This window comes from Trichomycterus rosablanca, chromosome 26 (assembly GCF_030014385.1).
Source record: "Trichomycterus rosablanca isolate fTriRos1 chromosome 26, fTriRos1.hap1, whole genome shotgun sequence".
Classification (NCBI taxonomy): Eukaryota; Metazoa; Chordata; class Actinopteri; order Siluriformes; family Trichomycteridae; genus Trichomycterus; species Trichomycterus rosablanca.
The window spans coordinates 3138136-3157729 of NC_086013.1; the positions used below are offsets into that span (position 1 = coordinate 3138136).

General features: G+C 40.3%; 1 protein-coding gene across 1 annotated transcript; it reads left to right on the plus strand.

The window, feature by feature from the left end:
* The first annotated feature begins 111 nt into the window (after positions 1-111).
* Positions 112-2362, plus strand: mis12 (MIS12 kinetochore complex component). The gene is made up of 2 exons (XM_062988961.1): positions 112-157; positions 1283-2362. Exons 1-2 carry the CDS (start codon positions 133-135, stop codon positions 1915-1917), a joined length of 660 nt encoding a protein of 219 aa, XP_062845031.1. The 5' UTR covers positions 112-132; the 3' UTR covers positions 1918-2362.
* Positions 2363-19594: the final 17232 nt, after the last annotated feature.

Below are 19594 nucleotides of genomic sequence, written 5' to 3' on the forward strand. Positions count from 1 at the left end.
AAATTGGTTCGTTTGGAATCAGAATCGGAGTCGAATCGAGCATCGACTCATCCGAACCGCCAGAGGACAGTGCTGTTCACACGTCATCATGAGCGCGAGGAAGAGACTCGGTTTGGCGCGCGAGGTTTAGAAATGGCGGAGAGCAGAGAAACGACCGGTAAGAAACTTATATTTATATAGTTTTTTAAAATACATTTTCTATTTAAATATTTATGTTTTATAAGTGTTTGACACATGTACATTACTGGTGCTGTCTAATGTGTAAATATGCTGCTTTTCAAATAGTTCAGACGCCTCGATAACTGGCTGTGTTCCAAATCACGGTTTGTTTGATGCATAGTGCACTAATAATAGTGGTCTATCCTAGTACTGTGCTTTGTTGTTGTTGAACTGTTTGTGTATTCACCCTGAAGTATTAAAAGTTAATGTACTTTTTTGTAGTTGTCGTATTTACACATTATGTTGTTAGTAATGTGTAAACATGCTGCTTTTCAAATAGCTTAGACGCTTCGATAACTGGCTGTGTTCCAAATCATTAGTGCACTAATAGGAGTGTGGGGTGTTTTTTTTTTGTTTATCATATCTAATATCCTAATTTAGTTTTAGCCTGATTACAATTCATAGATCTATAAACGTTACAAAGTAGTGTAGTTTACCCATACGATCCCAAAACACAGGACAGGATGGTCACCAGGTGTCAGAATGACTTGACAGCACAAAAACATAAACAATAAACATCAGTAAAGCAGAAATAAAGTTCTTTGTTTCTTATTTTTGAGTCTTACTAAACCGGTGTATCATCAAATTATAGTTAAGCTCATTAAGCAGCTCATCATTCACCACGACTTTTAGTTTTAGGTTGCATTTCTTGATGCAGCGGCGGACTGTGTTAAGTGTTAACAGTTTTCCGAAGTACTCCTGAGCCCATGTGGCTGTATTTATTAATCACAAAAGCATGACGGCTTCTCATGCAGTGTCATCTGAGAGTTTGAGGGTATATGTGCTTTATTATCTCATAGAACATGATCTAGGACAACAGAAAGTAATAAATACTGTAGTCCATTGTGAAGGTCTTGACTTACAATTCAAATGTCACAATGACTTGATTCTATAAATAAAGTTTCTTATAATAATATATAGTTGCTTAAAAAATGTAGAAAAATGATTAATTGTTGATTAATGATTGCACAGCTCAAATAAATAACTGATTCTGTAATACCTGACAGACCCATGTATTACATGCGATTGCACTTGTCTTATTATGAATCTTAATGTTTCACAGTAGGATCCTCATCATCGGATCCCCTCAAACTGTATGAGGCGCAGTTCTTCGGTTTCACCCCGCAGACCTGCATGATGCGGGTGAACAGCGCCTTCCAGGACTGCCTCTACGAGATGCTCCTGGTCGTGGAATCTGTGTTCATCCGAAAACTGTCGCAGGATAAAGATCCACCCGAAGAGCTTCGCCTCAAGACCCGCGAATGCACCCAGAAATTGCTGCAGTTCCTGCAGGAGCGTTTCAGGAAGCTGTCGAGCCGTATGGAAGCTCTGCTGGTGAACAGCGTGCTCTCCGTGCCCGAAAACGCCCTGCTGCCCGAGGACGAGTCGCACAGGAAGTACCCGGAGAGCAGGGAACAGCTTCTGAGACTGGAGGCTTCCACTGGAGAGCTGCAGAAGTCCTACGAGGCGGAGATGTGCGCCAAGCAAGCGCTGTTGGCCGAACTGGAGGAGCAGAAGAAAACCCAGGAGCAGCTGGAGGAAGTGCTGCAGTGGGTTGAGGAACTGAGGGTATGCTGGAGGAAGGAGGGCATGGGCAACGTTCGGGATTGCTTTCGACACATGATCGAGACTGTGAACCAGCTGCAGGGGGTCATGGGGACGATCCAAAAAATGAGCAAATCTCTGGAGGATGTTTGATGCCTTTTGGGTTGTTGTGTGCCATTGGCATTGACACACAGCCCAACCACAAGGGGGAGACTTTCTCACATTTTCACATTTGAATTCCAAATGACAATTCAAGTTGTGCTCAGCAAGGTGTCACATATAATCTGGTCATTTTTGCTGACATTTAAAGCTCAGTCACCCTAAGAACCACTTTCCACCGAGCTAATTTCATCTTCAGAGAGTCCTTGTTCATTGTGGATCTCATTCCAGATCAAAGTAACGGAATCAAAGGGATTAGAATGAGTTTTTTGTATATATAAACCTAAACCTGTCCACTGTTTTTGGTCCCAGTAGGGGGGGGGGGGGGGGTGCCTGTACATATTTTGGTCGTGCCTTGGTTTGTCCTAGTACTGTGCTTTGTTGCTATTGTATTGTTTGTTTCTTTACCCTAATATAATAAAAATTTATGTACATTTTTTCTAGTTGTCTTGTTTGGTTATTGTGAAAGATTTTTGTTTCTGAATACAAATACAATGTTTTTGACTGTGTAGTTAGAAATATGAACAAAAATGGGAGTAAAAGGAGCCACAGAGGTAAAGCAAACAACTGGAAATAATTGTTAATAAGTAATAAACACCATCGCTGTTAGTAGAAAATAATCTGCATAATGTGAATTTACCAAAACCATTGTTCCCAAAAGTAATTGTTTAAAACAATTTGCACTGGATTTTATATCGTAAGGCTAATAATGAAACGCTAAGAAAACAATGTTGCAGGACGACCTGACCTAATAAACAAACAATAATAAACACCTTTCCTGTCAGTAGAAAATAATCTGCATATGTAAAGTTCCAAAATAGCTATAATTTACACAGGATTTTATATGATTAGACTAAGAATAAGAAAGCTAAGAGAAAACTGTTGCAGGATGACCTGACAGCAGTAAGAACAACTTTTTAAATAAAGTACACCAATCACTTTGTGAAAGAGTTTTGTTTCTAAATACAAATGCAGTGTTTTTGATTGTGTACTTAGAAATATGAGGAAAAGCAAACACCTAGCAATTGATAATAAATAACGAAAAACAATAATAAACTTAATACCTTTCAAATGAAAACAATCTGCATAGGGAAAGGTCCCAAACAGCTGCTATTTACACTGGATTTTATATGAGTAGACTGAAACCTGTTGCAGGATGAGCTAAAAGCAGTAGGAACAACTGTTTAAATAAGGTACATTGTGATCACTTTGTGAAAGATTTTTGGAGATATATACATATAGAAATGCAGTGTTTTTGACTGTGTACTTAAAAATATGAGCAAAAATGGGAATAAATAGAGCCACAGAAGGAAAGCAAATCAGAGAAACACCTAAAAATCGATAGTAAATAATAAAAACAATAATAAACACCATCCCTGTCAAATGAAAACCATCTGCATATGGACAGTGCTATTTACTCAGGATTTTATATGATTAGACTAAGAATAAGAAAGCTACGAGAAAACTGTTGCAGGATGACCTGAAAGCAGTAGGAACAACAGTTTAAATAAAGTACATTGTGATCACAACTTTATCCACATGGAAAAATTCCTACTCAAATATTTAGAACAGAACTATTTTGGATTACTGCCATTACATTTTCCTTTTCGCTAACCAAACATTATATAGGTCAAGAAACAAGGTTTCAACAAGAGATCAACCCTGAAGATCATCTTTAAGAAGATGTCTCTATGCTATAGTAAAACTACCAACCCATAACCTACTAAAATGTATCACGGTTAATAGACTTTTACAATAGACCCTTGTAGAAAAACTCGATGGAGGTATGTTGAATAAAATTTTGTCTGGATGGTCTGGTGTAATTCAGGAACCACCAAAAATTGAGGTCTGCTACAAATTGGAAGCTGCTGATCACATGGACAAAGGAAAACAGATCAGTGTGTGTTAGTTTGCTATTTGACTCCTAAACCTATTTATTCAAGTAGAGTTCTGACTTAACAAAGGTCGAAATGTCACGTTTGCCCAGCGTCCACTTGGAGTCCACATGGCAGTATATCTATGCCTGGTGTTTCTAAGTTCCACTGGAAGATTACTAACATGATTAGAATGCACTTTATTATCACTTTATTTTGAAGCTGGGAACGAACTGAATACTGAACTGATAATTCTGTCATGAAGGAGTAGAAGAAGGAAGTGCACTTGCGTGGAGAGGAGGGCACGGGCGCAGCGAGGGGTCGGGAGGAACGAACCACTGAGGCTGGAGTTTGCAGCCCGGGTGAATTCAGCCTCTTTCATCTCTCTCATTAAAGACTAAGCCTGAGCAGCAGGAGCGAGCTCACTACCAGCTTTGCTGGATGGAAGGCGGAGTAGCTCAGGCAGCCTGCCAACCGACACACACATATTATAGACTGCAGCCATATGCAGATTAGACAAGGGGGTTGATTTCACGTTTACATACACACACATTAATAGTTTCTGCAACTGTAATGATAGAATTTAATAATGTACTTCATTGTTTATCCCAGCAGCTTCTAATTTACATTAGACTTGTTTGTGGTGACTATTGTGTTACATCTGACCATCCAGGCAAATTTCCACTCAGCTTAATCTGACAGTTTAATAAGACCTTGCCAAAAGACCACTGTTCCATGTACTTTTTAAGAGGTGCAGTTCTATTACTATTCACATGGGCACAAAACTCACCAGCTATAGTCAATCATAATCACTAGCAGGCACAAATCTGAAAGACAAAATTACCCCCAAATTAATAATCCGAGTTGCTGCATGTCTGTCAATTATTTGTTGTACTTTTTTGTAATTTATTATTTATAATTTATTTATAATTAGGCTGCTTTCACCCTCTTGTGAAAGTGTGTTTGGCCCTTTATAACAGCGTTTAAGCCCCTCACATGATCTCAAAAACAATAGAATAGAATAGAATGCCTTTATTTGTCATATATACATATACAGGTGTACAGTACAACCACATATCCCTGCTTGTTGGGAAGCTGGGGTCAGAATGCAGTGTCGGCCATTGTATGGCGCACCTGGAGCAGAGAGGGTTAAGGGCCTTGATCAAGGGCCCAACAGTGGCTGCATGGCAAAGCTGGGATTCGATCCCAATGCATTACCCACTAGGCACCAATGAAAGTATTGCCTGACGGTATTTATTTATATTCTAGTTTAAAACAAGGGGACGCCCAGGTGGCGCAGCGGAATATTCCGCTAGCACACCAGCGCCAGGATTCTGAACTCCTCGGTTGTGTTGCCACCGGTCAGCTGGGCGCCATCTAGCGGGCATAATTGGCAGTGCCTGCAGCAGACACAAAGAAAGCCCAACACTGATAGCGCTGTGTAAAGACCCTGATTAGCAGATAGGAAAGGACCTGTGCAGGTATAAAAGGGTTCCGCTTAGGGCTATGCGTGGGTCGGAGAAGGCGTGAGCAATAATATACCCACCTCGACTGCAATCAGGAATCCCCAGCAGCGGAAGACAAATTGACTACACTACATTGGGAGGAAATGCAGAAATAAAATAGAAAAAAAAAAGAGACAGTTTTGCAATGGTCGTCATTTATAGACGTGTGGAAAAAAAAATTAAGTGTGTAAATCAAACTTTATTGTTTCAATCAAACGGCGCAGCCCATGAAATCCTATTACAGATCTTTAAAGTCTTAACAAGCGTTTCCAGTCTTAGTAAACGCAGGATCGCTTTCTTAAATGCAAAACCAGCAGTGGTTAAATGTCACCTGTTACAATCAATATGGCCTCGTCATGCATCATGCTGCTAATCTGTCGATGCACCACGTGTAGGCTGACCAGATCGATTCCGTGTATCGATTTTTGGATGGTATATTTAGTCCGGACAGGATGTAAGGAACCTGTTGATTCTGTATCAGCCTGTTCTTGTGAATGCTTTTGCCGTCTGTATGTAAAGGTGATGTACTGCAGGAAAACAGCTTCACAAACGGTTTCAGACATTCACATCGTTTTCCTCTTTAATTAGTTGAATTGGCTGTTAAGTCACATCCATTGCTAATGTGCATAAATCATTATAAGATGTTTAATCTTTATAGACAAACACTGGCAGGAGAATTAGATGTACTATACTGTTTAAGCATGGCACTGCCCCTGTACAGGAGAAGAGATCTACAAAGAAATAGCCCAGCATTTTTGAATCAAGTAAAATACCCTCCGCAAGCCCAACACCAGTGTCAGACCTCCCGGATCTTCATAGTCATGTTCTAAAGTGCAGTAAAAATAAAATCCCTCTTACTTACTTGGAATCTTTTTCCTTTGTTGTGTGTTTTAAATCAGAGGATTTTGTTCAGTAGAACTAGATCAAGCTGTGAGCTTTGATTGACCTGAGCGAGTGCCTCTCTCCAGGACTCTTAAAGAACACTAGCGTTGTGTTAATGCTCCGGTCGGTGAGTGGAAAAGAAAGCAACGTGGAGGTTAAGAGCTTTCGAACACATTTTGCTTCCTTTTTGAATAACACTTTCAGTCTGGTAAGCCACTGAAAACAAAGATGAGTTGGAGAGGTTCTGTTTTAACAAAACGTTTAGGCCTCACACCTCTGGAGTGAGCAGAATGAATCCTTAAAGCTTAGTTGATTTAAATAGGTTACATTACATTTATATATTTCGGCATTTGGCAGACGCTTTTATCCAGTACTGTAACAGTATATATTCTCTAATCAATTGAAGGTTAAGTGTAGTGGCAACCTGGCAGTGGTGGGGCTTAAACCAGCGACCGTTCGATTACCAGTTTAATACTTTATCCACTAGGCTTCTGTGCTAAACGTAATTTATCCAGGTCCGTTATAGTCCTAAGGCAGTAACAGTTTATGCTGGGCTTCTATAATGAAATATTTCCCCTTGAACGCAACTATTCTTTAAAAGCAAAGCAGGTCTTGATGGTTTTAATTGACCCAGCAATTACCAACCGATACCAATAAATCAGTATGTGGCAGTGAAAAGCAGCTTAGACCAGCAATTTGCTGATGCTTGTGTGTGCATTTTAGCAGAGACATCAGTGTTAAAAAGCTTTTTTCTAGATTAAATGACGTTCTACAAAAAGTCGACAAGGCTTTGGACTTGCAATACATTTACACGGCATAATTTTAATCTAGTAATCAAAATGTATAAAAGTGATTCTTTTTTAAATGCCCATTCCAGATAATTCAAGAATAAAATTACTGACAATTTAATAATCTGATAACGTTTGTCATAATTAATAAGATTTTCCAATCTGTTCCAAAAGTAGGTGCCAATTTAAGTTTGTTTTTAATTAAATAGGCAAGGAAAAATAACACTGGAGGAAGGTTGATTGTCAGATGTGACCAAAAATATGTTTGAAGGAGAAAACATGAGCCATTTAAACCCAAAAAATACCTACTGTTAAGCATTGTGGTTGTACTGGTGCCAGTGAAACTGGTGGATTGCAGAAAGTTAACTGATTTATAGAAAATGAGTCGTGTTTACTGACCCAAAACACACATCAATCAGGCTAAAATTAAGCATTTTTATACTTAAAAATGTACTTTTATATACTTTTTCATATACAATGACAGTAAAGTCGTTCATTCATTCATTCATTTGTGGACTATACTACCAGAAAACCAAAATACGCCTCTAGCTTCACCAATTCTGCCAATTAGACTGGTCAAAGATCCAACCAATGTAGTTGTTCCAGAAGCTTCTTGATGGCTATTAAGAAGACTGATCTATCAAGAAGATGTATCTCTGGCCACCGAAGCAGCTTCGTTAATGTAAAACTCGGAATGTAGATGAGATGATCTGATGAGCATTTCCAGTATGCGCCCATCCCCTGCTCCGTCCGTGAGACTGTAAGAAAGTGTTTGGGGGAGGGAGAGACACAAGCTTGGCGTAGCATTGGTAGACAGCTGGTGACAGACTGTTTGTTCTGCTTTGGGAAAGAAGCCCAGCACAGACAGCAAGAGGTCACCTTCTCCTCAGCCAAACATTTCCAAGAGGCTCCGAGTCTTTTGTGTGTTACAGCAGTGGATTTCGAACAGGACGTGTGTTTGCACTGCCTGCAGAAAGGTTTTATTTGTAAGAAAAACAGCCTGGAAGCCCACGGCAATAAAAAGCTCATTTGACTGTGAACAGTGTCACCTGTCTTCCAGCAGCTGTGAATTCATACCAGACCTGTTTTGTTTTGTGTGCGTTTGTGTTTGTGACTTCTTTCTGTCAAAGTGTGTCCCTGGTGTTTACAGTAAAACATGGAATTCATTGTAGAACAGAATAGAATAGAACGCCTTTGTTTGTCATATATACAGATACACGTGTACAGTACAACTATTCTTTGTCTGCATATCCCAGCTTGTTTTATTGGAAGCTGGGGTCAGAGCTCAGGATCGGCCATTGTACAGCGCCCTGGAGCAGACAGGGTTAAGGGCCTTGCTCGAGGGCCCAACAGTGGCATTGTGGCAAAGTCAGGATTCGAACTCTCATCCCGAACGAAACAGTGGGCACAATGCAGGGGGCACCGCATACTCAACCATTCACTCACTCACTCAAACCTAGGGCTGTTTATACCACCAGAGTAACTGAATGAATCCAATGTAGACTTTGAGAACCCAGGATTGAACCCAGTTCCTTAGAACCCTGGTGCTGTGCAGCACCCACACCGCAAGATCTATAGATGCTTTGAATCATAGTTAAACTACACTTAATGTAGTTTATCTATAGGGCCATTTATACCAATCAGAGTACCTGAATGATTCCCATGTAGACTTTGGGAACCCAGGTCGTCAGAACCCTGGTGCTCTGTAGCACCCACACGGCAAGATCTATACATATATCTGAGGACACCCCACACACACATTTCTGTGAGGGCTTTTAACAGGATTTCTCGTGTGTCTGTGGGAATTTGTGCCCACTCTGACAAAAGAGAGCTTTTGTGAGGTCAGACACTGATATTAAGCACTTAGGCCTAACTCTTATTTGGTGTTCCAATTCATACCAGGGCACCTTTCCCAAACTGTTGCCCTCTTAACATTTCTTAGCCTTTGACCTTCTTTAGTTTAATTAATTATGTCACGTTAAAAACTTATGCTGCACCCTGTCTCTGGATTATGCCACAGCTTGCCGCCAGCATTGTGGTTATTCAGACCGCTGAGCAAGATATCACACAGTTCTGACTTAATTAAACAGGATTACTTTAATGAAAGCTCCTTCATGCCACGTCTGTACTTTCTTCATTCAGGTTGGATCCTGTCTGTGGTCTGGATTTGATCCATTATTAGTGCACCTCTACACTTCTGTTTATAATATAGCAGCATGGTGAGTCCAGAGCAGCTGTCATGAGCAGTTCTTACATGCGGGTTCTCATTCTACTCGTTCTCCTTTCGGTCACTTACTGTGGACGGTTCAGAGCGACACCCTGCTGCCTAATTAGACCGCCCCCTTGAGACCTAACAAAGAACCCCTTAATGACAGCCTTGTTGGCGGTGCTCCAGCTGACAGTAGAATGCATTGCGAAGGTTGGAGACAGGAGCCTTAGGTCTGGGGTCTTCTCTAACTCTACATGGGTTTCTTATATAAAGAAATATATGGAAGAGATGGAAGTGGAAAAGGATCCTGACTCTAAACTGTCTAAATTCCAATTCTAAGTTTGAGTAGCATGTATCTGCTATAAATGTGAGACAACCAACAGAGATCCGAAGCTCGGGTGCCCAAATTGCAGATGCATCAGTCCCAATAAAAACCTGATAATGTTTTTAATGTTTATTTTAATGTTCCCTTAAAAATCAAACAATTGAACACATTTCAACCCAGTCTTAACCAAATATAGACTCAATCTGTGTCAGGGCTGCCATTTAAACACATTTTATGTCTGAGCAGATAGAAAAATCAGCTTTCACCAAATGTCTAGACAGATTTATATTAGGATAAAGCCAAAGGATGCCTTCAACCCACAGTGTAGGCAACCCGACTTTCTACAACCAGTAATAATAAGGGCAGTCATCTGGTTTAAATCATTGGGTCATAAGTAATTCTACAGTATCTTATGGTGCAAACCTATTTCCTAATGAAGTTCATATACTCCAGGATAATAATGACCCCATAACTACTCCTCAGTGTTTAAAAGTGGTTGGATAAACACCATGATAACATCAAGTACTTCCAACAGCTACATAATCACTAGATTTAAACTTTATTGATCCCTTATGGGATTGTAGACAATGAAGTGGATAAGTGGATCTCCACCCTCTTCGTTCCTTAAGTAACTAGAAATTCTACATGAAGAATGATCCAACATCCTACCATAAAGTAATAGCTGTCTTATACGCTTCTTTATAATAATACATATAATGTTTCCATTATTTTGTCCATCACCTGTATATTTTTACATGGTCCACTTACTCTGTTTGCTCTAAAGTGGCCTGAAGAATATTAAACTCATTTTTGGTCATGGTACCCAGCGATGATAGTTGGACGGTAATTGAAATACCTTTAGGAAGTCGAGGCCTCTGATGACACGGGAATGTAGGAGCAATTTACATAACTCTATTTCATGGATTTTTAGGCAAGTGTGCAATTCCAGACTTCAAAGAGTTGGAATGTAAATTATTAAGTTTAAACACAGAAGTGCTGACTGGAATGTAAACCAGTGTAGATGCATATTGTGGGTCTTGCTCACATGATGACTTTTATTGACTCGAACTGCACATGCATTAGTGAATCCCAACACAGTGGGACACTACCTGAACCTGACACCCGAAATATCTACTCCAAAACCATGAGTATTATTATGTGGTCCACTATTGCTTCTATAACAGCGTCCCAAGTTTAACATGACTGCATAGATGCGTTTCCATTCAGCCGCAAAAGCAAAATTAAGAGACGGTTGTAGCCTAGTGGTTAAGATACTGGACCAGTAATCGAAAAGTTGCTGGTTCAAGCCCCACTACTGCAAGGTTGCCAGGTTTATCCAAAGCACCAGTACTCTGACAGTAAACTATCTAAGCAATTGAGGGTTAAGGGTCTTGCTTAAGGACTCAATAGTGGCAACCTGGCAGTGGTGAGGCTTGAACCTGCGACCTTTAGTCTAGTCCAGTACCTTGACCACTAGGATACAACTGCCCAGTGGTGGCATTGCCATGCTGAAGGTCTAAACAACATAGCAAAGAAAACTGAAGCTTTGACACCAAGTTTAAACAGTTGACACCATGTGGCCTACTGTGGCATTTTGTTGGCATGTCAAACCCAGATTTGTTTGTCAGTCTGCCAGAATGTGAGGAGTGATTGACGAAAGAATTTCCTCCAGTGCTCAAAAGTCCAAGGGCATTGTGCTTTGCACAACTGTAGTTGACACTTGGGACTGGGCATGTTGATCCTAGGGGTATGTGCAGCTGCGTAGCTATGAGGCCCCATCTACTGTATGCAGAGCCGTCAATTGTTAGTGCAACCACAGGAGGTTTAGAACTCAGTAGTTAGAGCTGCAGCTATGGACAGTTAATGTCTGTAGTTGTTCATAGACATTTAAGCTCTCTAGGAAGACAGACCTTGATAGCAATGTTTTGAATTGTGTGATGCATCGTGGATGAACAAACATATTTTCCAGTCAGATTAAGTTTATAACAATCACATATTTACCATCATCATCTTGTTGACTAATAAAACATTATTAAATATAATAAAGTGCCGCTCTCAGTTACCCACAACACTGGCGTTCTGCACCAATATTGCATGAATGCAACACAACATCGGGGCTCAAAAAGATCCATCATTTTGATTAATGACATCGAATTAAGCAAAAAAGGATAGAAACGAGACTGATGCAATGCCTACGGGCAACACCATCTGCAGCACCAAACAGTCGCATTATGGATCTAATGATAGACTCCAGTCTGAAGAAGTGTGCTTCATCACGATGTGCTCCCAGGCTAAATGTAATTGGTGGATTGTGGTTTTGAATCACAATTGGCAAATAAGCAAATCTGACTAACAAGCAGAATTAGCAAAGTAGATTGTTTTATTGCTTTTAATAGGCAAATACGGCAATCAGTATAATACGGCTATTACAGTAGAGTCAGTGGTGTTTTTTGTCTCATAATTTCTGCATTACCAGTATTATTACATTTCAGCTTAAATTACAAGGTTTAGTGAGTTTAAATTTTGTAATTTATAATACATTTCAATCGTTATTCTTCAATATGATAATAATCTACTTTTTATTATTATTAATATTTATTGAACAAAGCTCATGTTTATATATATATATATACACCGATCAGCCATAACATTAAAACCACCTCCTTGTTTCTACACTCACTGTCCATTTTATCAGCTCCACATACCATATAGAAGCACTTTGTAGTTCTGTTTGTACAGTTACTGACTGTAGTCCATCTGTTTCTCTACATGCTTTGTTAGCCCCCTTTCATGCTGTTCTTCAATGGTCAGGACCCCCACAAGACCCCCACAGAGCGGGTATTATTTAGGTGGTGGATCATTCTCAGCACTGCAGTGACACTGACATGGTGGTGGTGTGTTAGTGTGTGTTGTGCTGGTATGAGTGGATCAGACACAGCAGCGCTGCTGGAGTTTTTAAATACCGTGTCCACTCACTGTCCACTCTATTAGACACTCCTACCTAGTTGGTCCATCTTGTAGATGTAAAGTCAGAGACGATCGCTCATCTATTGCTGCTGTTTGAGTCGATCATCTTCTAGACCTTCATCAGTGATCACCGGACGCTGCCCATGGGGCGCTGTTGGCTGGATACTTTTGGTTGGTGGACTATTCTCAGTCCAGCAGTGACAGTGAGGTGTTTAAAAACTCCAGCAGCGCTGCTGTGTCTGATCCTTTCATACCAGCACAACACACACTAACACACCAGCACCATGTCAGTGTCACTGCAGTGCTGAGAATCATCCACCACTTAAATAATACCTGCTCTGTGGGGTCATGACCATTGAAGAACAGCATGAAAGGGGGCTAACAAAGCATGTAGAGAAACAGATGGACTACAGTCAGTAATTGTAGAACTACAAAGTGCTTCTATATGGTAAGTGGAGCTGATAAAATGGACAGTGAGTGTAGAAACAAGGAGGTGGTTTTAATGTTATGGCTGATCGGTGTATATGCATGAGTAATTAACATAGACACTGAGTTGAATTCAAAGGGTTCACAAACTTTTCCTTGCAGATATTATTAGCAGCTCATGTTAAATTTGCTGAGCCAAGTACTTTTTATAGTAGTGTTAATTAAATTTCACTTCACGTCAAAACAGCACTGCATTCCTCTTTTTCCTCAGGCTAAAGACCCCCGTCATGGTGCCAAAGCCATTTCCGCAGTACAGTTTCGGTTGAAAGGCTAAAAAATGACAAAAGAGTAATTGCTCGTTGGCTGCATTCAAATGCAAATGTTTCCCATTAAACACATTAAGAGGAGCTGAACAGAAATCACGGCTCTCTCACCGGGAGACCAATTGATGCCTTTTTTCCCCTAAGTAGTCCAGTGTAAACTGTTAAAGCTGAACTACACGAGGAAAAAAACCTCAGTAAATCAAGCGTGGCTGAACTCTTTGTGTAAAAAAATCAAACAGGACGAGTACAGAACACAATGTTAATGCTAATGGACACATCTTATCATGTATTAGTCTGAAAAATCCATCAACCGAAACCTCCGTTTGTGTTTTATCTAACTTCCAAGCCTGTCCACAGCCACCTTTTAGTCTCCCACTCACAAAATGTCATTTCTGAAAACCATTTGGCTTAACCAGCGTCCTTATCGAATCAGTGCACGAGCCAAATCTGTGCTGCCTGGCAGTGCTTTGATCACATGATGCAAATCTGTGTCCTGGTGGTAGCTGTCGATTTCTTGCCCGGTCGGTCCCTGTGGAAAACGAAATGCAGTCTCATAAAAAAGTATATGGACAGCATTTCTAATTACTGGATTTGGCTTCTTTAGCCAACAGAGGAAAAATTACAACTGCACAAATTATTAAAAGGCTGCTTTGACACACAGTGGACACAGTATTCAGACCCCTAGACTTGCACTCTTTATTGTGTTGATTATTTATTATTAACTTTTGAGTTGATATAACTGCTATAATCTGCTATAACTGTTGATATAACTGATATAATCTAACAGATTCTTACTCACAAAGTATTTAGATGTTTTGCTGTGGCCCTTCAGATTGTTGTAACGTGTGTCCTGTTGCTTCAGTCATCCTTGGGATTAAGTCTAGAATTTTTGGAGTCCGATGGACATAGTGTTAGATGCCACAGACCTCAGTCTACATGTATGCATTGCATTGTTTGGACACAGCATTGGCATGGTTCGAGGGTTCCTAGGAACACAGTGGTCTCAATAATTGTGAATCTTGAACCTTGATTCTGGGCAAGAAGAGCCTTGAACAGAGAAGTAAGATAGAATTCAAGTTACTCTAGAAGAGCTCCGAAGGTTCAGAGAAAAGAGAATCGGTTGGATGGACAAACATCTCTGCAGCTGTTGAGTAAAAGCAGCTTGTAAAGAAGTCTGGCAACATGTGGAAAATGATTCTCCTGTCTGAGGTGACAAAACTTCAACTCTAATAAGCTTTATGTCCTGTCACCTGGCTGATACTGTCCTTACGGTGAATTATGTTGGTTACTGGTACCTCTCGGGATCAGGGCATAGTTGATGAATGCAGCCAAATACACGAAGACAGTTTACTTTTCAATATCACTACGACCCAAAGAATACAGCCAAAACAACACTGGAGTGGCATTTGGGCAAGTCTTTGAATGTTCTTGAGTGGCCCAGACAAAGCCCAGACTAAAATCCAATTGAGCATCTGATGCTGCTTGGGAGGATCCATGAAAAATGGGACAAGCTGCCCAAAGCCAGGTGTACGCCCCCTCCAATCTACATGAGTCTCAGGGTGTATGGATGACCTTTTGTTTTTTTATGTTGCCTGTGCCAGCATCAAGACCAGACAATAGGACTCACTTTTGCACTATCAAAGTGGTGATACCCTAACCGACCCTTCCTCCCACAGATACCATCAATTGTTTCTGTCGAGCTCCAGGCCGGTGGCACCGCCAAGCCTCAATGGTGGTGGGCAGGTGCTTGAAATAAATAATAACACTCTCACAAAAAACAGTCACTTGTTTGTACTCTATTAATCTTATTCTTATTAACTGATATTGTGCAACATATTTCATAATTTTTAATAAGGTGTGGTCTGCTCGTCTCTTCCGAATCAGTCTTAGCTTCTGACAGCTGCTCTCGCTTTCATTCCCACTTTCTTTCTTCCAAAACCCCGCCCCATCTCGACCCCACCCGGAGCAGCTGCTCCCTCTGCACAAAGCCCACCATGTTAAGCTGGCTCGGAGAACTTTTGGAGAATTCAAACACCTCCTGCATGGCGGACACATTCTTCTTGGTACTAAATGCTTCACATGTCACACTTAAATTCTAGGAAATGTATTTTAAATACAGGTCTCATTAAATTGCTTTAGCATTCATTGTAAGCTTGGAAACAGAGACTAGTTCCTTCCTGAATTTTGCTGCCCAATCTGGAGAAAAGACAAATAATGGAAGACTCACCTTGGGAAGTGAGTATCAGTAGAGATGGTTAAAGGTTAAATTTGCTGCTAATTAAATTGACAAATATGTGAGCAGTCTCCAGAAACAATACAACATGAAGCTGGCTTGACTGTAGACAGTGACACTTGTGCTCTAGCAGCTTTTAATACATGGCAGGCTTATATTAGGGCTGGACAAATCTTATAGAATACGTTAACACTTTGGTTTTTTCCTCAACACTGACAAATAGACCACCGTGCAGCGTAATAGGTGCCGTCAAACTAGCAGTAGCTGGTATAGTATAATCAGGTCTGGACCTCTCATTGCCCCTTAGACCGACCATTGGAAAGCAAACGTCTCCTCATTGGATTTCAATCAGTTCAAGCTGCTCTCTTGAGACTTAGTGGATTAGTGGTTAGTGGATATTGAATCACACGCATGTGGAAATATTGGGGTAAAGAAGGCCTCACACTTTGGTTCCCATGTCAATTCAGATAGAAAGTGGCATTAGAAGTTAAAGGGTGAAATATGTTACTTTTAAGACTGAACCTGTAGGATTAGCCAGAGGTTGCTTGGTATTTTTATATACGTAGATCAGGGTCAGTATTTGGTATTTGGGTCAGCATTTGATTGCCTTGTGTAATGACTTCAAATCTTCCACCAATTCATCCATCTGCCCTCCTCCTCTCTAACCGAGCCAGTCCAATTTCAGTCAACCCGAGTCCTACTGTGCAGAATCGATATGCCCGACCTGAAGCCTGCCGGTGGAGGAAAACACATCCGATGTCTGAGACGGACGAAAAAGGCCCGAGGGGCGTTCTGTAACCCTTGCTGTGAGATCAGCTGTAGATCATAGTTATATTAGCTCGCTGATTTCGGGGTCCCACACTTTCATTCATCCAATTTGACTGAGGCACTGGGAAGAGCATGCGTGCTTTCAAGCACCCCACAGCGTTCCTGTGACACACCCTATGCCCAAAACAGCTGCGCTATAATTGCTTTTTTTCGCTCACTGCTCACAGAACCTATTTTGAGGGGTATTTCTGCTGAGTTGTGAATCCCTGATTGAATGAGACCACATGTCTGGTCTCTGAAAGGAGCCGACGCAGTAACCACAAGGCTTGTTTATTTGGTAAGAGTTTCAGGATATAAATGTGCTCCTCCTATACTACAGGTGGGAATTAATACACTGCCAGGTCTTTCTATCCCAAAGGAAATTATTGATTATTATTCTGTGATAATCAATAGCCTCCAACTCTTAGATTTTAGTCCCAATGTATTGGGGTAACTAATCACTCAGTTAGCTGTTTTACTACCCGCTGTTACACAAGACAATCAGAAATATAGCCATACATGTTAAACTAGAACACAGAGCTACAAGCTTCACCTGACACCATATCACAAACCGCCGAAAGATCAGTTCAGTGTTTTTAACTACTAAGCTACCAAGAGGTTTGACTTTGAGCCTCTATTAAACAAACTGTTGAAAGTATAATGATGCAAATTATGATCCCAGCACTGACATCCCAGTTGTTTGGAACAGTAACCAGTTTGAGCTATTTAGCAATTAGCTACCAAGCGTTCAAACAGCTGCAAGCCCTATACAGCTACACTGTTTGGTGTGTGTAATTATTATGATGGAGATATTAATCCACCTTCTGCCAACTTTTATCCCTTGAGGTTTTAAAATAGGACTCATCGTAGACCTTGAGTAGATCATGGGACACTTTCCAAAATTCCAAGACCCAGAAGGGATTGCTTCTTTTCTACTTTTTAAGCTGCAACAATTAGTATAATCAGTTCTTAAATTATTAATTTTATTGTGCTGCAGGCATCAAATTCTTGATTTGTTTGTATTTAATAATACATTGAAGTGGGTCAGTGAAAACACTAGAAATTTTCAATCTTCTAGAACGTTTTAGGAATATTAACAATTTATGGATTTTTGTTTTTGTTGCTTTTGTATAAAATGTCATAATTTTTCTGGTAATTGGGTTTGTACTTCATGGAAAAGGCTCAAGTTGGGTGAAGGTTTCATTGAAACCTTGGAGCAAAGTGAAAAACTTAAACTACCAGTTTAAGTGATGTAGAAATGTCACAGCTACAATATGTGCTACATTATGCAGTACTACATTAAGGGTCCTGAATAAAAGCACAAGTTTTTTATTCTGTTAAATGGAATTACAAGAAAATATGAAATTCATGTTTCTACTTCAAGAAATAACCATCATGAGCCCAATCAGAAGCACATCCAGATCTCAAAGATCTTAACATATACTTGGTCTTATTTTATTGCAGAGTGATTACATCCTGGTTGGATGCTTTATATTGTTCTAATTTATAGTAGATCATCCTCTTATTACAATACTTATGAGTCATCTTACGTCGGCCCATTTATCCAGTCCCACACCCATAACTCTGGGACCTTTCTATTCTCCTGTCACCAGTGACAATCAGATGCCATGTGGTCTAGTAGAGTCAAGTGATTTATTAGCTATTTTTGTCTATGGCATCTAAAGGCCTGACTGGATATACAAAAGGTCGTTGCAAATTTTAAATGCTTCAGGCTATGTACTCATATTTGAAAGACCATAGCGATGATCCCAACCAGCCGTCGTACCTCCCCAGAGACCACCCTTTACCTCTAAGAGCTCTGACGAGAGCTGGAAAACAACACCCTTGAGGGAGGGGATTTCAGCTGTACTTCTAACAAGATGTAACAATGTCACCCAGAGCCAAACTGTTTTTGTTGGAATTAATGGTGTCGCATGATTGTGCTTTGAAAGTGCCGTTGGGCGTAGGTTCACACGAGTCGATATCATCCTCCTCTTTCAGACACGCACAAAGTAAACACAAAGCAATGCCGTCTATAGCAAAGACAATACGCTAGATGCTAGGATGTGGGGGCTTTTCTTGAATGGAAGACTGTTGAAAAACACTGTCGGCTGTTTTACTCTGGGTTATTTGCTAGCTTACGGTCTTTCTTTTCCTTTCACGTGACGACAAATATATTTTCCCACTTGGTCTTTGTGTCCAAGGCATGTAGGTACAGAATCTCCAGCAATTCAATTAATCTATTCAAGCTTTTCAATAAACACAGGCACCAGGTACACAGGATAAGTCATTCATTTATCTTTATCCGGGACGGGGTTGTAATGGGTCTGGACCAGAAACTGGATCCATCTCAGAACCTGTGCGTAAAGTGGGGACACACCTGTGAAAGGGCACCAGTCCATCACAGAGCACCCATCTTGGGGTGATTTAGATTTGCTTATTTGCTAAAAAAACGAATGATTTTGGGGGTTGGGAGACAATTTTAGTATCATGAGTACTGGGTATTTCAAAAATACTAAAATTACGCAATTAATAATCAAATTCTTCATCTTCTTGGATACCCATTACTGCTTGAGTGACTTTTTAATAGAGCATGCCACCTCTACAACCCAGCTTTTTAATGAAAACACCTGACATTTGGGAAACTTGTAAATAATCATGACTGTAATTGAGTATGTCATTAAATAATTGGTTAGATTTTTTGAGGATTATTAGTTTTGGCAGAGTGTGTTATTCTATTAATATGACTTAAATGAAGGTCAGACCAAATGTTAGAACTAATTAAAGCAGAAATTAAGGCAACTTGTAGTCATTCCAAATTTCCTCCCTTGGTTAATCTCATCATATTTCAACAAATAATTTGGCTTTGGTAAGTCTGACACCCCTGTTGTGACACACACTCTGCCCCAGTCTGTGAAATCAAAGCTGGCAGGTGGGCTTTTTGCCTTGCTGTAGGCCATACGGAGGTGAATAGCCTGTGTAATCACATTACCCATCCTCCAATCACTGGCTTCTAGCACATTTACTGTCATCAGATAATCAGACTGGATGTGCCCTGTTGTAATGATGTTATACTCCCACTGTAGCCTTCTGATTGTCCCAGTGTCGAGGGAAAATTTGGACGGGATCTTATTTGTCTGACAATAATTACAGGATTTATGTTCATTTAATTGTATTGCCAAAACGGAGGTGGGGGACATTCTGTGAAGTCAATTTGGGTTCAAGGATTTAGGTCATGTAGCTTTTTTGGCACCCGAACAAGACAACAGACCCAAGAAGCAGCAAGAAGTTGAATACAGTGAGAAAATGGCATATTTTTGACTTCAAGTCAT